General features: G+C 43.2%; 1 protein-coding gene across 4 annotated transcripts in view; it reads left to right on the top strand.

Annotated features, from left to right (window-relative positions):
• gpat3 (glycerol-3-phosphate acyltransferase 3) overlaps nt 1-18,971 on the top strand; it is a 64,642-nt gene that overhangs the window by 12,048 nt on the left and 33,623 nt on the right. For all 4 annotated transcript variants that reach the window (XM_060851555.1, XM_060851556.1, XM_060851557.1 and 1 more), the window contains exons 4-6: nt 11,398-11,701; nt 14,802-14,876; nt 16,691-16,780. In XM_060851555.1, the coding sequence (XP_060707538.1) occupies nt 11,398-11,701; nt 14,802-14,876; nt 16,691-16,780 (469 nt within the window). The remainder of the gene's footprint in view (nt 1-11,397; nt 11,702-14,801; nt 14,877-16,690; nt 16,781-18,971) is intronic.

Below are 18,971 nucleotides of genomic sequence, written 5' to 3'. Positions count from 1 at the left end.
TACCAGCCTCCACCACATCCTCTGGCAGTTCATTCCATACACGTACCACCCTCTGCGTGAAAATGCTGCCCCTTAGGTCTCTTTTATATCTTTCCCCTCTCACCCTAAACCTATGCCCTCTAGTTCTGGACTCCCCAACCCCAGGGAAAAGACTTTGTCTGTTTATCCTATCCATGCCCCTCATAATTTTGTAAACCTCTATAAGGTCACCCCTCAACCTTCGACGCTCCAGGGAAAACAGCCCCAGCCTGTTCAGCCTCTCCCTGTAGCTTAGATCCTCCAACCCTGGCAACATCCTTGTAAATCTTTTCTGAACCCTTTCAAGTTTCATAACATCTTTCCGATAGGAAGGAGACCACAATTGCGTGCAATATTCCAACAGTGGCCTAACCAATGTCCTGTACAGCTGCAACGTGACCTCCCAACCCCTGTACTCAATACTCTGACCAATAAAGGAAAGTATACCAAATGCCGCCTTCACTATCCTATCTACCTGCGACTCCACTTTCAAGGAGCTATGAATCTGCAATCCAAGGTCTCTTTGTTCAGCAACACTCTCTAGGACCTTACCATTAAGTGTATAAGTCCTGCTAAGATTTGCTTTCCCAAAATGCAGCATGTTGCATTTATCTGAATTAAACCCCATCTGCTACTTCTCAGCACATTGGCCCATCTGGTCCAGATCCTGTTGTAATCTGAGGTAACCCTCTTTGCTGTCCACTACACCTCCAATTTTGGTGTCATCTGCAAACTTACTTACTGTACCTCTTATGCTCGCATCCAAATCATTTATGTAAATGACAAAAAGGAGAGGGCTCAGCACCAATCCTTGTGGCACTCCACGGGTCACAGGCCTTCAGTCTGAAAAACAACCCTCCACCACCACCCTCTGTCTTCTACCTTTGAGCCAGTTCTGTATCCAAATGGCTAGTTCTCCCTGTATTCCATGAGATCTAACCTTGCTAATCAGTCTCCCATGGGGAACCATTTCGAACGTCTTACTGAAGTCTATATAGATCACATCTACTGCTCTGCCCTCATCAATCTTCTTTGTTACTTCTTCAAAAAACTCAATCAAAATTGTGAGACATGATTTCCCACGCACAAAGCCATGTTGACTATCCTGAATCAGTCCTTGCCTTTCCAAATAAATGTACATCCTGTCCCTCAGGATTCCCTCCAACAACTTGCCCACCACCGAGGTCAGGCTCACCAGTCTATAGTTCCCTGGCTTGTCTTTACCGCCCTTCTTAAACAGTGGCACCACATTTGCCAACCTCTAGTCTTCCGGCACCTCACCTGTGACTATTGATGATACAAGTATCTCAGCAAGGGGCCCAGCAATCACTTCTCTAGCTTCCCGCAGAGTTCTTGAGTACACCTGATCAGGTCCTGGGGACTTAGCTACCTTTAACCATTTCAAGACATCCAGCACTTCCTCCTCTTTAATCTGGACATTTTGCAAGATGTCACCATCTATTTCCCTACAGTCTATATCTTCCATATCCTTTTCCACAGTAAATACTGATGCAAAATATTCATTTAGTATCTCCCCCATTTTCTGTGGCTCCACACAAAGGCCACCTTACTGATCTTTGAGAGGCCTTATTCACTCCCTAGTTACCCTTTTGTCCTTAATATATTAGTAAAAACCCTTTGGATTCTCCTTAATTGTATTTGTCAAAGCTATCTCATGTCCCCGTTTTGCCCTCCTGATTTCCCTCTTAAGTATACTCCTACTTTCTTTATACTCTTCTAAGGATTCACTCGATCTATCCTGTCTATACCTGACATATGCTTCCTTCTTTTTCTTAACCAAACCCTCAATTACTTTAGTCATCCAGCATTCCGTATTCCTACCAGCCTTTCCTTATAACCTGACAGGAATATACTTTCTCTGGATTCTTGTTATCTCATTTCTGTAGGCTTCCCATTTTCCAGCCGTCCCTTTACCTGCGAATATCTGCCTCCAGTCAGCTTTCGAAAGTTTTTGCCTAATACTGTCTAAATTGGCCTTTCTCCAATTTAGAACTTCAACTTTTAGATCTGGTCTATCCTTTTCCATCATTATTTTAAAACAAATAGAATTATGGTCGCTGGCCCCAAAGTGCTCCCCCACTGACACCTCAGTCACTTGCCCTGCCTGATTCCCCAAGAGTAGGTCAAGTTTTGCACCTTCTCTAGTAGGTACATCCACATACTGAATCAGAAAATTGTCTTGTACACACTTAAGAAATTCCTCTCCTTCTAAACCTTTAACACTGGCAGTCCCAGTCGATGTTTGTAAAGTTAAAATCCCCCACCATAACTACCCTATTAGTCTTACAGATAGCTGAGATCTCCTTACAAGCTTGTTTCTCAATTTCCCTCTGACTATTAGGGGGTCTATAATACAATCCCAATAAGGCGATCATCCTTTTCTTATTTCTCAGTTCCACCCAAATAACTTCCCTGGATGTATTTCCAGGAATATCCTCCCTCAGCACAGCTGTAATGCTATCATTTATCAAAAATACCACTCCCCCTCCTCTCTTGCCTCTCTTTCTATCCTTCCTGTAGCATTCGTATCGTGGAACATTAAGCTGCCAGTCCTGCCCATCCCTGAGCCATGTTTCCGTAATTGCTATGATATCCCAGTCCCATGTTCCTAACCATGCCCTGAATTCATCTGCCTTCCCTGTTAGGCCCCTTGCATTGAAATAAATGCAGTTTAATTGATCAGTCCTACCTTGTCCCTGCCTGCCCTGACTGTTTGACTCACTTCTGTTCCCAGCCGAACCCGTCTCAGATCAATCTCTTTCCTCACTATCTCCCAGGGTCCAATCCCCCCACTTTACTAGTTTAAATCCTCTCAAGCAGTTCTAGCAAATTTCCCTGCCTGTATATTAGTCCCCTTCCAATTTAGGTGCAATCCGTCCTTCTTGTACAGGTCACTTCTACCCCGAAAGAAATTCCATTGTTCCAAAAATGTGAATCCTTCTCCCATACACCAGCTCCTCAGCCATGCATTCATCTGCTCTATCCTCCTATTCCTGCCCTCACTAGTTCGTAGCACTGGCAGTAATCCAGATATTACTACCCTTGAGGACCTCCTTTTTAAATTTCTGCCTAACTCTCTGTAATCTCCCTTCAGAATCTCAACCTTTTCCCTTCCAATGTCGTTGGTTCCAATGTGGACAATGACCTCTTGCTGGCCCCTCTTCCCCCGTGAGAACATTCTGCGACCTCTGTGAGGCATCCTTGATCCTGGCACCAGGGAAATAACACATCATTCTGCTTTTTCTCTGCTGGCCACAGAAATGTCTGTCTGTACCTCTGACTACAGAATACCCTAACACAGTTGATCTCTTGGAAGCCGACGTACCCCTCGTTGCATTAGAGCAAGTCTCAATACCTGAAATTTGGCTGTTTGTGCTACGTTCCCCTGAGAATCCATCACCCCTTACATTTGCCAAAACAGCATATGGGTATATCCACAAAATACCCCTGCACTAGCTGTCTACCTCTCTTACCTTTCCGGGAGTTAACCCATCTCTGTGACTGTATCTTCCCCCCCTTATAACTGCCATCCGTCACACACTGTTGCTGTTGCAAATTTCTCATCGCTTCTATCTGTCTCTCCAAGCGATCCACTCGATCTGATAAGACTCGTATCCAACAGATATATTATGGCAGATATAATCCACAGTAACCCGTAAACTCTCTTTAAACTCCCACATCTGACAAGAAGTACTTATCACTGCAAAGGTCATTTTTTGCTCCTTCACAATCTACAGACCCAGAAAATAACACCGTCTTATTCCTCTACAAACATTGCCCCAGGTTAAATTAATAGCTGTGGCTTATATTTTAAGTTTAATCAAGAGACTTATCTCCAAAAACATATAATTAAGAAAGAATCCACTATACTCACTACTGCAGCCTTTCTCTTGGACAGACTTAAAACAACAATTAACTTATCTGATTCTGTGCTGTGAACTTCGCCCACCAGTTCCTCCAAGATATGTTGTGAATTTCAATGTGTGTTAATTTTCCCAGATGTACTCCGATATCCAGCGATACACGAATTCAAACAGCAAAGGCAGTAACTGTGCAGGTTTTCTCTCTCTCCTGCTCTGTCCTCACCATGTGCTTCCTTTGTCTGCTCTTCTCCCTTGTAAACTGCTGTTGTTTTGACTTTTTTTTTTCCCAAAGTTCCAAAACAGTGCAACAGCATATAAAACAGTAATTGCTGCTCCTGCAATTCGAGGAAATCACATCCAACACCTAAAATACCTTTTTAAAAAAAAGGAGCAGCTCTTAACAGCCAGATACTTTTCCCGTCCTCCATCTTGGATTAGATTAGATTAGATTACTTACAGTGTGGAAACAGGCCCTTCGGCCCAACAAGTCCACACTGACCCGCCGAAGCGCAACCCACCCATTCCCCTACATATACCCCTTACCTAACACTACGGGCAATTTAGCGTGGCCAATTCACCTAACCCGCACATCTTTGGACTGTGGGAGGAAACCGGAGCACCCGGAGGAAACCCACGCAGACACGGGGAGAACGTGCAAACTCCACACAGTCAGTCGCCTGAGGCGGGAATTGAACCCAGGTCCCTGGCGCTGTGAGGCAGCAGTGCTAACCACTGTGCCACCGTGCCGCCCAGAATCCTTAAGGGGCAAAAGGGTGAAAGATCCTTTTTTTATTTGTTGCGTCCTTTTAAAAACCAGCCGACATGTTCTTACAAAAAAACTTGTATGAAGATGATGGTTTAAATGGTCTGCTCTATTTTCTGGTCCTGTAATATATTAGGCTCACATCACTTCCCAAAATATGTCTTCTCCTGTTGTTTGCATTACCATTACAAACTTGCTTTAACCTACAATAATAGTCCATCTGGACCAAACTGAAACATGTTGGAACAAGTTGGAAAAGCCTGTTAAGAACGCACACTTATTTCAAGCTGCACAGCTCCTGGAAGTAGATGTTATGCAGTGGTATGATGATCAACAGTGAGGGAATGTGAGCAGGCGGGGAGATCAACTGTCATAGTTTCTGCAATTGACCAGTTGATCGTGATCCAAGTGTTGGAGATCATGGTGTCAAAGCCTGCATGTACTCATTGCATGTTGGTGTGTGTACCTAGACTCATTAGTGTGCTTTGGGTAATAATCTTCCTGATTAACCAAAGGAAGAGCTGTTGAACAGGATCATCCTGTTTTGATGAATAAAGTGTGTAATACAGAGGGATACAAGAAGCTTTAGTTGACATTGTCAGTGGTCACTGTAGATAGTTCTTTTGTCCCCCTTATGGTCATGGTAATGTGATTGTTGTATTTCTGGGCTAATAATCCAGAGGCTTGAATTATTGATTCAATAAAATTAAATCCGTAAGAGCAACTAGGGAATTTAAATTCCACCCACTGAATTGTTGGAAAACCACATCTGGTTCACTAATGTTAATTCAGAAACAAAATCTAACAGGTGTGGTCTATATGTACTTCACAGCCATGAGAGTGTGGTTAACTGGTCCTGAAATGCACTAGCAAGGCAGTTGCGTACAAGGAAGTAGCATTGAGGAAACTAAGGGATAGACAGTAAGTACTAGCCTTTGCCAGTGTCAATAATATCCCATGAACTAATTAAAAAACATCCCAGGAAAATCCCACAAGGGCATTTTGAGAATTTCAATCGAGGGAAAAAAACCTGAAAAATGACCTTAAAACTTTTAGCCAGGCATCCAGTAATGTCTTTTAGACAAGGCCTCCTGCTTCGTTACCTGACGTGGCTAAAATTCTACAGCTGTACAGTGCCTAAGCTAAAATTAACTACGTTACATTGCATTGCTGATTTGAGAGTTATAACGAATTGGCTGATAATTTCTGGCTTTGCAGTGGTACCCAAATCATGAGAGAGAATTCATTTTCAATAAAAGTTCAATCAAGAAGGTGATAGAACCGGTGGCCAGTTGTTAGAATCATATTGTCATGCAGCACGGACACAGACCCTTTGGTCCAATCTGTCCAGAACATAATCCCAAACAAAACTAGTTCCAGCTGGCCTGCAGTCCTTAAAATTTTGTCTTTGAATTAGAGTCATAGAGGTTTACAGCACAGAAGCAGAGCCTTTGGTTCAATCCGTCCATGCTGACCAGATATCCTAAATACATCTAGTCCCATTTGCTAGCATTTGGTGCATATCCCTATAAACCCTTCCTATTCATATACCCATCCAGATATCTTTTAAATGGTGTAACTGTACCAGCTCCCACCTCTTCCTCTGGCAGGTTATTCCATACATGTACCACCCTCTCTGTGAAAAAGCTGCCCCTTAGGTCCCTTTTAAATATTTTCCCCTTCACCTTAAACATATACCCTCTAGTTTTAGACCCCACCCCACCATGGGGAAAAGACTTTGCCTATTTACCCTATCCATACCCCTCATGGTTTTTCAAACCTCTGTAAGGTCACCCCTTAGTCACCGATGCTCCAGAGAAAATAGCCCCAGTTTATTCAGCATCTGCTTATAGCTCAAGCCCTCCAACCCTAGCAACATCCTTGAAAATCTTTTCTGAACATTTTATGTTTCACAGCATGCTTTCCAAAGCAGGGAGACCAGAATTGCATGCAACATTCCAAAAATGGCCTAACTGATGTCCTGTACAGCTATAACTTGACCTCCCAACTCCTATACTCGATGCACTGACTAATAAAGGCAAGCAGACCAAACACCACCTTCACTAACCTATCTACCTGTGACTCCACTTTTAAGGAACTATGAACCTGCACTCCAAGGTGCCTTTAGCGTCATAGAGATGTACAGCATGGAAACAGGCCCTTCAGTCCAACCCGTTCATGCTGACCAGATATCCCAACCCAATCTAGTCCCACCTGCCAGCACCCGGCCCATATCCCTCCAAACCCTTCCTATTCATATACCCATCCAAATACCTCTTAAATGTTACAATTGTACCAGCCTCCACCACATCCTCTGGCAGCTCATTCCATACACATACCACCCTCTGCGTGAAAAAGGTTTCCCCTTAAGTTCCTTTTATATATTTCTCCACTCACCCTAAATCTATGCCCTCTAGTTCTGGATTCCTCCACCCCAGCGAAAAGACTTTGCCTATTTACCCTACCCATGCCCTTCATAATTTTGTAAACCTTTATAAGGTCACCCCTCAACCTCCGATGCTCCAGGGAAAACAGCCCCAGCCTGTTCAGCCTCTCCCTGTAGCTTAGATCCTCCAACTCTGGCAACATCCTTGTAAAACTTTTCTGAACCCTTTCAAGTTTCACAACATCTTTCTGATAGGAAGGAGACCAGAATTGCATGCAGTATTCCAACAGTGGCCTAACCAATGTCCTGTACAGCAGCAACATGACCTCCCAACTCCTGTACTTAATACTCTGACCAATAAAGGAAAGCATACCAAACGCCGCCTTCACTATCCTGTCTACCTGCGACTCCACTTTCATGGAGCTATGAACCTGCACTCCAAGGTCTCATTGTTCAGCAACACTCCCTAGGACCTTACCATTAAGTGTATAAGTCCTGCTAAGATTTGCTTTCCCAAAACGTAGCACCTCGCATTTATCTGAGTTAAACTCCATCTGCCACTTCTCAGCCCATTGGCCCATCTGGTCAAGATCCTGTTGTAATTTGAGGTAACCCTCTTCACTGTCCACTACACCTCCAATTTTGGTGCCATCTGCAAACCTACTAACTGTACCTCTTATGCTCACATCCAAATCATTTATGTAAATGACAAAAAGTAGAGGACCCAGCACTGATCCTTGTGGCACTCTATTGGTCATAGGCCTCCAGTCTGAAAAACAACCCTCCACTATCACCCTCTGTCTTCTATCTTTGAGCCAGTTCTGTATCCAAATGGCTAGTTCTCCCTGTATTCCGTGAGATCTAACCTTGCTAATCAGTCTCCAATGGGGAACCTTGTCAAATGCCTTATTGAAGTCCATATAGATCAAATCTACCCCCCTGCCCTTATCGATCCTAATTGTTACTTCTTCAAAAAACTCAATCGAGTTTGTGAGACATGATTTCCCAAGCACAGAGCCATGTTGACTATTCCTAATCAGTCCTTGCCTTTCCAAATACATGTACATCCTGTCCCTCAGGATTCCCTCCAACAACTTGCCCACCGCTGATGTCAGGCTCACTGGTCTATAGTTCCCTGGCTTGTCCTTACTACCCTTCTTGAAGAGTGGCACCACGTTTGCCAACCTGCAGTCTTCTGACACCTCACCTGTGACTATAGATGCTACAAATATCTCAGCAAGTGGCCCAGCAATCACTTCTCTAGCTTCCCACAGAGTTCTCGGGTACACCTGATCAGGTCCTGGGGATTTATCCACCTTTACCCGTTTCAAGACAACTAGCACTTCCTCCTCTGTAATATGGACATTTTCCAAGATGTCGCCATCTATTTCCCTACAGTCTATATCTTCCATATCCTTTTCCACATAAAAACTGATGCAAAATACTCATTTAGTATCTCCCCCATTTTCTGTGGCTCCACACAAAGGCTGCCTTGCTGATCTTTGAGGGGCCGAATTCTTTCCCTAGTTACCCATTTGTCCTTAATATATTTGTAAAAACTCTTTGGTTTCTCCTTAATTCTATTTGCCAAAACTATCTCATGTCCCCGTTTTGCCCTCCTGATTCCCTCTTAAGTATACTCTTACTTCCTTTACACTCTTCTAAGGATTCCCTTTCTTATTTCTCAGTTCCACCCAAATAACTTCCCCAGGTGTATTTCTGGGAATATCCTCCCTCAGCACAGCTGTAATGCTATCCCTTATCAAAAATGCCACCCTCTTCCTCTCTTGCCTCCTTTTCTATCCTTCCTGCAGCATTTGTATCCTGGAACATTAAGCTGCCAGTCCTGCCCATCCCTGAGCCATGTTTCTGTAATTGCTATGATATCCCAGTCCCATGTTCCTAACCATGCTTGGAGTTAACCCATCTCTGTGACTGTACTTGAGATTTATCCCCTTTCCTATAACTGCTGTAGCAAATTCCTCATTGCTTGTAACTATCTCTCCAACCGATCCACTTGATCTGTAAGATTCGCAGCCAACAGCATTTATAGCAGATATAATCCGCAGTAATCTTTAAACTCTCTTTAAATTCCCACATCTGACATGAAGTACATATCACTCTACTAAAGGCCATTTTTGCTCCTTCACAATCTGCAGACCCAGAAAACAATTCCGTCTTATTCCTCTACAAACACTGCCCCTGGTTAAATTAATAGTTATGGCTTATATTTTAAGTTTAATCAAGAGACATATCTCCAAAAACATATAATCAAGAAAGAACCCACTCTACTCACTACTGCAGATTCTCTGTAGGCCACACTTAAAACAATAATTAACTTATCTGATTCTGTGCTGTGAACTTCGCCCAACAGTTCCTCCAAGATCACTTGTGAATTTCACTGTTAATTTTCCCAGATGTACACTGATGTCCAGCGATTCATGAATTCAAACAGCAAAGACAGTAACTGACAGTAACAGTTCTCTCTCCCTCTCTCTCCTGCAATGACCTCACCATGTGCTTCCTTTGTCTGTTCTTCTCCCTTTTAAAACTGCTGTTGTTTTGACTTTTTTCCAAAGTTCCAAAACAATGCAACAGCATATAAAACAGTAATTGCTGCTCCTGAAATTCGAGGAAATCACCTCTAGCACCTAAAATACCTCAAAAAAAGGAGCAGCTATTACAGCCAGTTATTTTTCCCATTCTCCATTTTGGATTCAAGTGTTAAACAACATTCTGTGGGACCTTATATTTAAGTGTATAAGTCCTGCTCTGATTTGTGTTTCCAAACTGCATCACCTCGCATTTATTTATAATAAACTCCACCTGCCACTCATCGCATTGGCCTTTCTCCTCCAATTTTGGTGTCATTTGTTAACTTCATAACTATACCTCCTATGTTCACATTTATATAAATAATCAAAAAATATTGGACCCAGCACTGATCCTTGTGGCACATCACTGGTCAGAAGCCTTCAGTCTGAAAATTCACAACAGCCCAGATGGGACTTTGACCATAACTGGACTATATGCTTGTACAAGTGATTTCCTGGAATGCTTCAGCAAGGTAGAGTGTGAAATGGTATAGTGCCAGGCATTTGTAAATAAACATGGATGTTGTTGAAGGTCATCCAATGGAAGCTAGTTCCTGAGGGTAATATCCAAGGCACAATTGTCTTTAGCTATTTCATCAATGACCTTCCTTCCATCATAAGGTCAGAAGTGGGATGTTCCTGATGACTGCACTGTGTTAAGCATCATTCATGGCTCCTCATACTGAAACAGTCCATGTCCAAATGCAGTCAGATCTGGGAGGAGAAAGTGAGGACTGCAGATGCTGGAGATCAGAGCTGAAAATGTGCTGCTGGAAAAGCTCAGCAGGTCAGGCAGCATCCAAGGAACAGGAGACTCGACGTTTCGGGCATAAGCCCTTCTTCAGGAAGAAAGGCTTATGCCCAAAACTTCGAGTCTCCTGTTCCTTGGATGCTGCCTGACCTGCTGTGCTTTTCCAGCAGCACATTTTCAGCAGTCAGATCTGGACCATGTTCAGGCTTGGGCTGACAAGTGGCAAGTAACACCCATGCCACTCAATGCCCATCTCCAACAAGAGAGAATCTTATCATTGCCCCTTGGCATTCAATAGTATAACCCTCACTGATTTCCATAAGTCAACATTCTGGGGGATTACCATGAGTGGAAACTGAATTAGACTATCCATATAAATATTATGCTTCCAAGAGCTATAGGAGCCCCTCTACCTTCTCAAGAGCAACTAAGGCTGGGCAATAAATGCTGGCCCAGACAGTGACGTTCACATCTCATGAATGAATTGAAGTGTTTTTATTCTGTTCTGCATTGTGGAACATTTGTCCCTGCTTTGAAGGTATATCTTTTGAAATGTCTGGCAGCTCATTTATGTAGTCGTAACAGAGTCCAAAGCCAGAGGGCATAGGTTTAAGGTGAGAGAGGAAAGACTTAAAAGGGACCTAAGGGGCAACCTTTTTCGTTGGGAGTGTGGTACGTGAGCTGCCTGAGGAAGTGGTGGAGGCTGATGCAATTACATAATTTAAAAGGTATCTGGATGGGTACATGAACAGGAAGGGTTGAGAGAGATCTGGGCTGAAGTTGGCAAATGGGCCTAGATTAATTTTGGATATCTGATCGACATGGACTGGTTGGACCGAAGTGTCTATTTCAATGCTGTGCATCTCTATAATTCTGAGAGGTTTTGTTCTGTGTTATTCCCTCCCCAACCAACTTGTATGTATGTACATTTAACCTTTGCTGTCACTCTCTCTGGTTATCATTTCATATTAGAATAAAACAAGTTAATTGTTGAGTTACAGAAATCATCGAGAAGCGTGATAAAGTGTCACTGGAAGAAGAGATGACAGAATTGAGACGCTATTCGAATCGAAATAGACCTCTTCATGAAGGTGACTTTGACATGTCTGATGTGATCTACTTCTCAAAAAAAGGACTTGAAGCTATTGTTGAGGATGAAGTGACCACTCGATTCAGCTCTGAGGAATTGGTCCTGTGGAATCTGTTAACAAGGACTAACCGAAACTTTCAGCATATAAGTGTTCGTCTGACTATACTATGGGGTTTGGGAGTTGGGTTTCGATATGGAGTCCTCCTGCCCCTACGGTAAGTAAAATAAATCTTAACAGGACCCACAGATTTTGTGGTATGGCACTTTATATATAGATATAGCATTCAAATTAAGGTGGGGGAGTGTGGTTGGGGAGGAAGGGTGGGATCCAAGATTGTGTGTGAAAGTATTTTACATAATCCTTCAGAGAGAACAGGATTTAAATGTAAGAGTTTGTGATCCATACGTGCTGCAACATGGTAAAATTTGTCAGATCTTGGGCAGTCGACAAAAAGACAACATGAGACACAAAATCTCATATATCCACTGCATGTTGTGGTTCCATTTCACTTTCCATATCTATTTCATTTTCCATTCTTATTTGGCTTTGCATATTTTGCTTATGAGTTTCCTTTTGTTTAAAATGTCTCCTCTTTTCCCATCAGTGGAAAGAATTTGATGATCACAGCCGACTCCTATGTAGGAAGAATAGGATGCAGAATTTTCAGCTCACCTGATCTATGCCAATGTTTCTGTTTTGCACAAATTGCATCCTGTTACACATCTTCCACCCCATCCCCCATGAACTATATATTTCTCCCTCAGGTACTTATTCTAGCTTCCCTTTCAATCAGGACTTCCCAAATTGTGGAACCACATTGGGATTGCCAGGTCTGAGTCAGCAATTCCTGACATGGAGCTCTACCTTACTAAGTGTTGACAGATGAGCAGCCCCTTTAAACCCTTGTGTTTTTTAAAAAGGCTGGTATTGCCTAAATTATCCTGTTTAAGGCCTGTTTCTCCTTGAAAACAAAACTCAATGAAAAAGTAAGTTCTTTTAAAAAAAAATCAATAGCCTGATGATTAAATACTTTACCTGTGCTTAATGCTGCTGCTTTTATGCCGAGTAAGAGATGATTAAGAATATCAAACTGAGAATCTATCAAACCTTCGTCCTCTGCATTACCCTATGTTGGGGAATCAGGACAAGGCAGGAGGAAAGATTAACCTGCTTCTATCTTGGTTGTCTTCAACTTATCTTTGCTAATTCTTGTCAGGCCGAAGCTACCAACTCCTAGACACTTCCTGTGCTAATTTTATCAGCATGCACTTGTTACTAAGCCAACAATATCTGTTCTGGCGCAGTCACATTCAATCATTTGAATGGTGGTCATATGTACAAAATCCTTCTGTATGGTGAACTGTCTACGAGGTCATGACCTCTTGGCCATCAATATCTTGACTACAAGGTCATCTGTAAGTACAGACATTGACACTGACTCCTCACTCATTGTTGGCTGTGACTTCTAGAGGCTGACTATTTGGAAAGGCATTGGAAGAAGTGTGGGCAAATGAAAAGCTGATGAGAAGAGGGCCCGGGGGAGAGAGAAAGAGGCCAGTGAGTCCTACATCTTCCAAGTCCACTTTCTTCCTCTGCAGCATATGTGACAGAGAATGCCAGGCCAGACTGGGGCTCCCGAGCTTCACCAGATAATGCCCAATATGGAGTTGGTTACCATGGCATAAACCAGCACTACCAGAGATGCAGGGCTGTCACCACCATCACTTAAACTGTACAATCTAAAGTAGCATTGCAACAAAGTGGGCTTCTCACAGCCTTCAGTGTAACAGCACTCAGTGAAAATAATCATTTGTGCATTTTGTATCAGCAATGCTTAACACAGGTTGAGTTTTACTGTTTCAGTAAAAAATGAGGTCTGCAGATGCTGGAGATCACAGCTGCAAATGTGTTGCTGGTCAAAGCACAGCAGGTTAGGCAGCATCTCAGGAATAGAGAATTCGACGTTTCGAGCATAAGCCCTTCATCAGGAATAAGAGAGAGAGAGCCAAGCCGGCTGAGATAAAAGGTAGGGAGGAGGGACTAGGGGGAGGGGCGATGGAGGTGGGATAGGTGGAAGGAGGTCAAGGTGAGGGTGATAGGCCGGAGTGGGGTGGGGGCGGAGAGGTCAGGAAGAGGATTGCAGGTTAGGAGGGCGGTGCTGAGTTGAGGGAACCGACTGAGACAAGGTGGGGGGAGGGGAAATGAGGAAGCTGGAGAAATCTGAATTCATACCTTGTGGTTGGAGGGTTCCCAGGCGGAAGATGAGGCGCTCCTCCTCCAGCCGTCGTGTAGTTGTGTTCTGCCAGTGGAGGAGTCCAAGGACCTGCATGTCCTCGGTGGAGTGGGAGGGGGAGTTAAAGTGTTGAGCCACGGGGTGATTGGGTTGGTTGGTTCGGGCGGCCCAGAGGTGTTCTCTGAAGCGTTCCGCAAGTAAGCGGCCTGTCTCACCAATATAGAGGAGGCCACATCGGGTGCAGCGGATGCAATAGATGATGTGTGTGGAGGTACAGGTGAACTTGTGGCGGATATGGAAGGATCCCTTGGGGCCTTGGAGGGAAGTGAGTGTGGAGGTGTGGGCGCAAGTTTTACATTTCCTGCGGTTGCAGGGGAAGGTGCCGGGGGTGGAGGTTGGGTTGGTGGGGGGTGTGGATCTGACAAGGGAGTCACGAAGGGAGTGGTCCTTGCGGAACGCTGATAGGGGAGGGGAGGGAAATATATCCTTGGTGGTGGGGTCCGTTTGGAGGTGGCGGAAATGGCGGCGGATAATACGTTGTATGCGCAGGTTGGTGGGGTGGTAGGTGAGAACCAGTGGGGTTCTGTCTTGGTGGCGGTTGGAGGAGTGGGGCTCAAGGGCGGAGGAGCGGGAAGTGGAGGAGACTCAAGGGCGGAGGAGTGGGAAGTGGAGGAGACTCCAGGGCAGAGGAGCGGGAAGTGGAGGAGACTCAAGGGCGGAGGAGCGGGAAGTGGAGGAGACTCAAGGGCGGAGGAGCGGGAAGTGGAGGAGACTCAAGGGCGGAGGAGCGGGAAGTGGAGGAGACTTATATCCTGGTCCTGCGAATTCACGTCACTCACCAAACAGATACTGCCCTCAAACTACATCTAGATGTAGTCAAACATCTAGTGTTGAAATCCAGACCACTGAAGAACATATTTATCTGCTGATCATTTGCATGGAGTATTCAACTGTTCTTCAATAATTTTGTTGTGACTTTTTACTCCATTGTACAGTGAATGAATTCAGTCCTATATATTACATGTGGTTTCCATTGTGTGACACATTTTAACAAGACCTCCTAATCTGTTCTCTCCTGCAGGCTTACTTTGGGTCTGATTGGCATTAGCTGGCTGGTGATTGGGACCACCTTTGTAGGACAACTGCCAAACAGCAGGTAGGGAGCAGCTCATTCCAGATACGTACCACCGTCTCTGTAAAAAAAAAATGTTGCCCCTCATGTTCCCTTCTATTCTTTCCCCTCTCACCTTAAACTGATGCCCTCTAGTCTTTGATTCCCCAACCCTGGGAAAAAAGACAGAATGCATTCACCCTATCCATACCTCCACTGATCTTATACACCTCTATAAGGCTCCCCCCTCAGTCTCCTATGCTTGGAAAAACAAAGTCCTAGCTTGTCCAACCAGTCCCTATAACTCAGACCATTGAGTCCAGGCAACATGCTTACAAATTTCATCGACACTCTTTGCAGTTTAATAACATCCTTCCTATAACAAGGTGACCAAAACCAAACATGATACTCTGAGTGGCCTCACCAACATCCTGTACAACTGCAATATAACTTCCCAACTTCTATACTCAATGCCCTGACTGATGAAGGTAGGTAAAAACAAGGACTGCAAATGCTGGAAACCAGATTCTAGATTAGAATGGTGCTGGAAAAGCACAACAGTTCAGGCAGCATCCGAGGAGCAGGAAATCAGTGTTTCGGGCAAAAGCTCTTCATCAAGAATAGAGCAATTCCTGATAAAGGGCTTTTGCCCGAAACGTCGATTTTCCTGCTCCTCGGATGCTGCGTGAACTGCTATGCTTTTCCAGCACCACTCTAACCTAGAACCTGACTGATGAAGGCCAATCTGCCAAAAGCCGCCTTCACTGCCCTGTCTTCCTGTAACTCCACAATCAGAGAACCATGCACCTGAACTCCAATGCCCCTGTGTTATACCACACTCCTTAAAGCCTTACCATTCACTATGAAGCTCCTACCATAATTTGACTTCCCAAAATGCAAGACCTCACACTTATCTATATTGAACACCATTTGTCATTTCTTGGTCCACTTCTCTAGCTGATCAATGTCCTGCTGCAATTTCTGATAACCTTCCTCACTGTCCACAATGCTGACTATTTTAGTGTCATCAGCAAACATACTAATCATGCTTTGTACATTCTCATCCAAATCATTGATGCAGATAACAAAAAGGTAATAGGTCCAGCACCAACTCCTGAGGCACTCCACTAGTCACAGGCCTCCAGTCCGACAGGCATCCTTCCATTATTACCCTCTGCTTCCTACCATCAAGCCAATTCTGTATCCAATTTGCCAGCTCGCCCTGGATTTCATACAGCCTACCATGTGGAACCTTATCAAATGCCTTGCTGAAATCCATATAGACTACGTCTACCGCCCTGCTCTCATTAACCTTCCTGGTCATTTCATTAAAGAATTCGAACAAATTTGTGAGGCATGATCTCCCACTCTCAAAGTAATGCTGACTACTTCTAATCAAACCCTGTCTTTCCAAATGCATGTGTATCTTATCCCTCAGAATCTTCTCAAGTAACTTATCCATCACAGATGTTAAGCTTACTGGTTTATAGTTCCCAGGCTTTTCTTTGCAGCCCTTCTTGAATAATGGCAGAACATTTGCTACCCTCCAGTCTTTCAGGACCTCACCCATAGTTAAATCATTACTACTCTTTGTTTTTAATTCCAGATATTTTTGTTTGTTGAATTCAAATTCCACCGTTTGCCATTGTGGGATTGAAACCCATGTCTAAAACATTGACTTAAGGTTCTGGATCATTAAAAGATGACATTATCACCATGTCACCACCTACCCCTGTTAAATTGTGAAGATGTTGTAATTACTCTTTTTGAACTAATGCAACTGCTTTGCTAAGGTGACAAGCCTCACCAATATAAGAGCGATTGTGGGTCACTTGAAATCACTGTACATTTCTCCTCAGTGTGAAGATGTGGCTTAGTGAACTTGTACACTTGATGTGCTATAGGATATGTGCAAGAGGATTGTCCGCAACGATCCATTACCACAACAAGTAAGTCTGAAATCACCAAAATTTCATGTAAAATCTAAAATAGGGTAATTTAGAAAATCAAGACAATTTCATCTGAAAGAGCCAATTGGCAAAATGTAAAGGTGAGCTGTCCCATTTAATTAATATGAGGACCACAGGAGTAATTCTATTTAATTGTTTTGCTTTCCAGAAAGGAAAGTCCTGGGCTCCTCCTCCTCCATCAGGGCTATGTTGTAAGTTGTCTATTTGTTTGGGATGGGTGCTACGAAGAGTCAGCACACTATGTTCTTTTAACACAAATAGAAATTGCTGGAAGAACTTAGCCTGTCTAGCAGGCTAACATCTGAAGAAGGGACAGTAGAGCTGAAACATTAACTCTCCTTTCCCTCCACAGATGCTGTTAGACTTGCTAAGTTTTTCAGCGGTTTCTATTTGTGTTTGTGATTTCGAGCATCTGCAGTCCTTTGGCTTTTTTTTCATTTGCAGTTATTTTAACCTTTGGGACCTGCTATTCACATGTGTAAGAATGGTTTCCCTCCAGTAGCATAATAGACTCACGTGACATGACTTTGGCCATTTGAGTCCCTGAGGGGCATAACACCAGAGCTCGAAAACATTCGAAAACCTAATTCAAAGCATTTATCTGTTGAGATCGATCTAAAATTTCACTATACTATTTTGAAAAAGAGTAGGTGAGTTTTTCCTAGTATTCTGACATTTATCCCTAAATTAACATTATAAAAACACAGCTTCTCTGGTCATTAGCACATTGTACACCCAGCAAATTCCAATGAATAACAAATTGGAAAACAATTTTTCCCAATATTGCGACACTTCACTGGCTTTGAAGCAAATTGCAAAGCCCAAGTGGTTATGAAAAGTGCGACATAAATGCAAGTCTTTTTGCTTTTTTGTCATAGGAGAGGATGATTTGGGTTTCTGCCATACTATAGGAGAGAGTTTCCTTTAATCCAACGTAATGAAATATCAGATCTGCAAGTACTTGATTGTTACGTTGATCTAAAATGTCCACAGTTTTACCAGAAAATTCAGTGAGCACTGAAATGGGATTTCCAATTTTACACTTCAACCATTAGGAATCGTTCCATGTTGAAGGATAGAATTGTTCAGATCACGAGCAGTGATGTGTGACTTAGAGCACGATATTCATAAATGTGTGTTAGATTCAGTTGATAAACAACAGTTATATGTACTTAAGAATGAAATTGTGTTGAATTGCAAAGTGGGATAACTGGAGATGGTGATGTTGTAATGAACTGACAGTGATCATTTGAAGTTCACTCTGAGACAGCACTCCCAGAATGAGCATCTGGAAAGTGAATATACTGTTACCAGTTATGTGCATTTACAGGTACATGTGAGGTTCACTATGGTAGAAAATACAAAGACTCTACATACTCTTAAGAAACTAAGTTCCTTAGTAGGTACTGGAGCAGAGCACAAGGCTCCAGTGATATCAATACACAGATTATGAAAACTAGTGACACAGATTTATAAAGCCTTTAAAGAAGTAAACATACATTTATTTCTAGAGGGGCCAAATTGAAAAGCAAAGATGTTAAACTAGCTCAGTTGTTAAGTTGAAATCCAAGATAGATAAACTTTTGCTAAGTGAAGGTTTTCAGGGATATATGGCAAAGGTGTATGAAGTTAAGCCATACATCAGCCGTGATGTCATTTAATGGTGGAACAGGTTCGAGGGGCAGAATGGCCTATTCCTGTTCCTATGGAGCAGTTCTTAGAGTATTCTTGCAATATAATGAAGAGTTCTGATCTCCATAAAAAAAGTTACAAACATTGCAATTTGAATTTGGGAATATAATAACGCGATTAATACATGCTGATGTTTTTTTGTTCACTTCTTCATGAAAAGATGCTGGCATTGCTGGCTAGGCCAGCATTTATTGCCCATTTCTATTTGTCCAGAAGGCAATGAAAAATCAAACATTATGATGGGTCTGGGGTCACATGTAGGTCAGACCAAGTAAGGATGGCAGATTTCTTTCCTTAAAAGACATTAGTGAGCCATGTGTGTTTAATGACAAATAGCAGTGGTTCCATGGTTGCCATTAGACTAGCATTTTCTTTTATTCCAAATTTTTTGAAATTGCGACACAGTGGCTCAGTAGTGAGCACTGCTGTTTCTCACCCCTTGGGTGACTGTCTGTATGGTGTTTGCACATTCTCCCAG

This window comes from Hemiscyllium ocellatum, chromosome 36, assembly GCF_020745735.1.
Source record: "Hemiscyllium ocellatum isolate sHemOce1 chromosome 36, sHemOce1.pat.X.cur, whole genome shotgun sequence".
In the NCBI taxonomy this organism is placed as follows: domain Eukaryota; kingdom Metazoa; phylum Chordata; class Chondrichthyes; order Orectolobiformes; family Hemiscylliidae; genus Hemiscyllium; species Hemiscyllium ocellatum.
The sequence above is the reverse complement of the archived record's forward strand: the minus strand, read 5'-3'. Positions and strand labels throughout refer to the sequence as shown.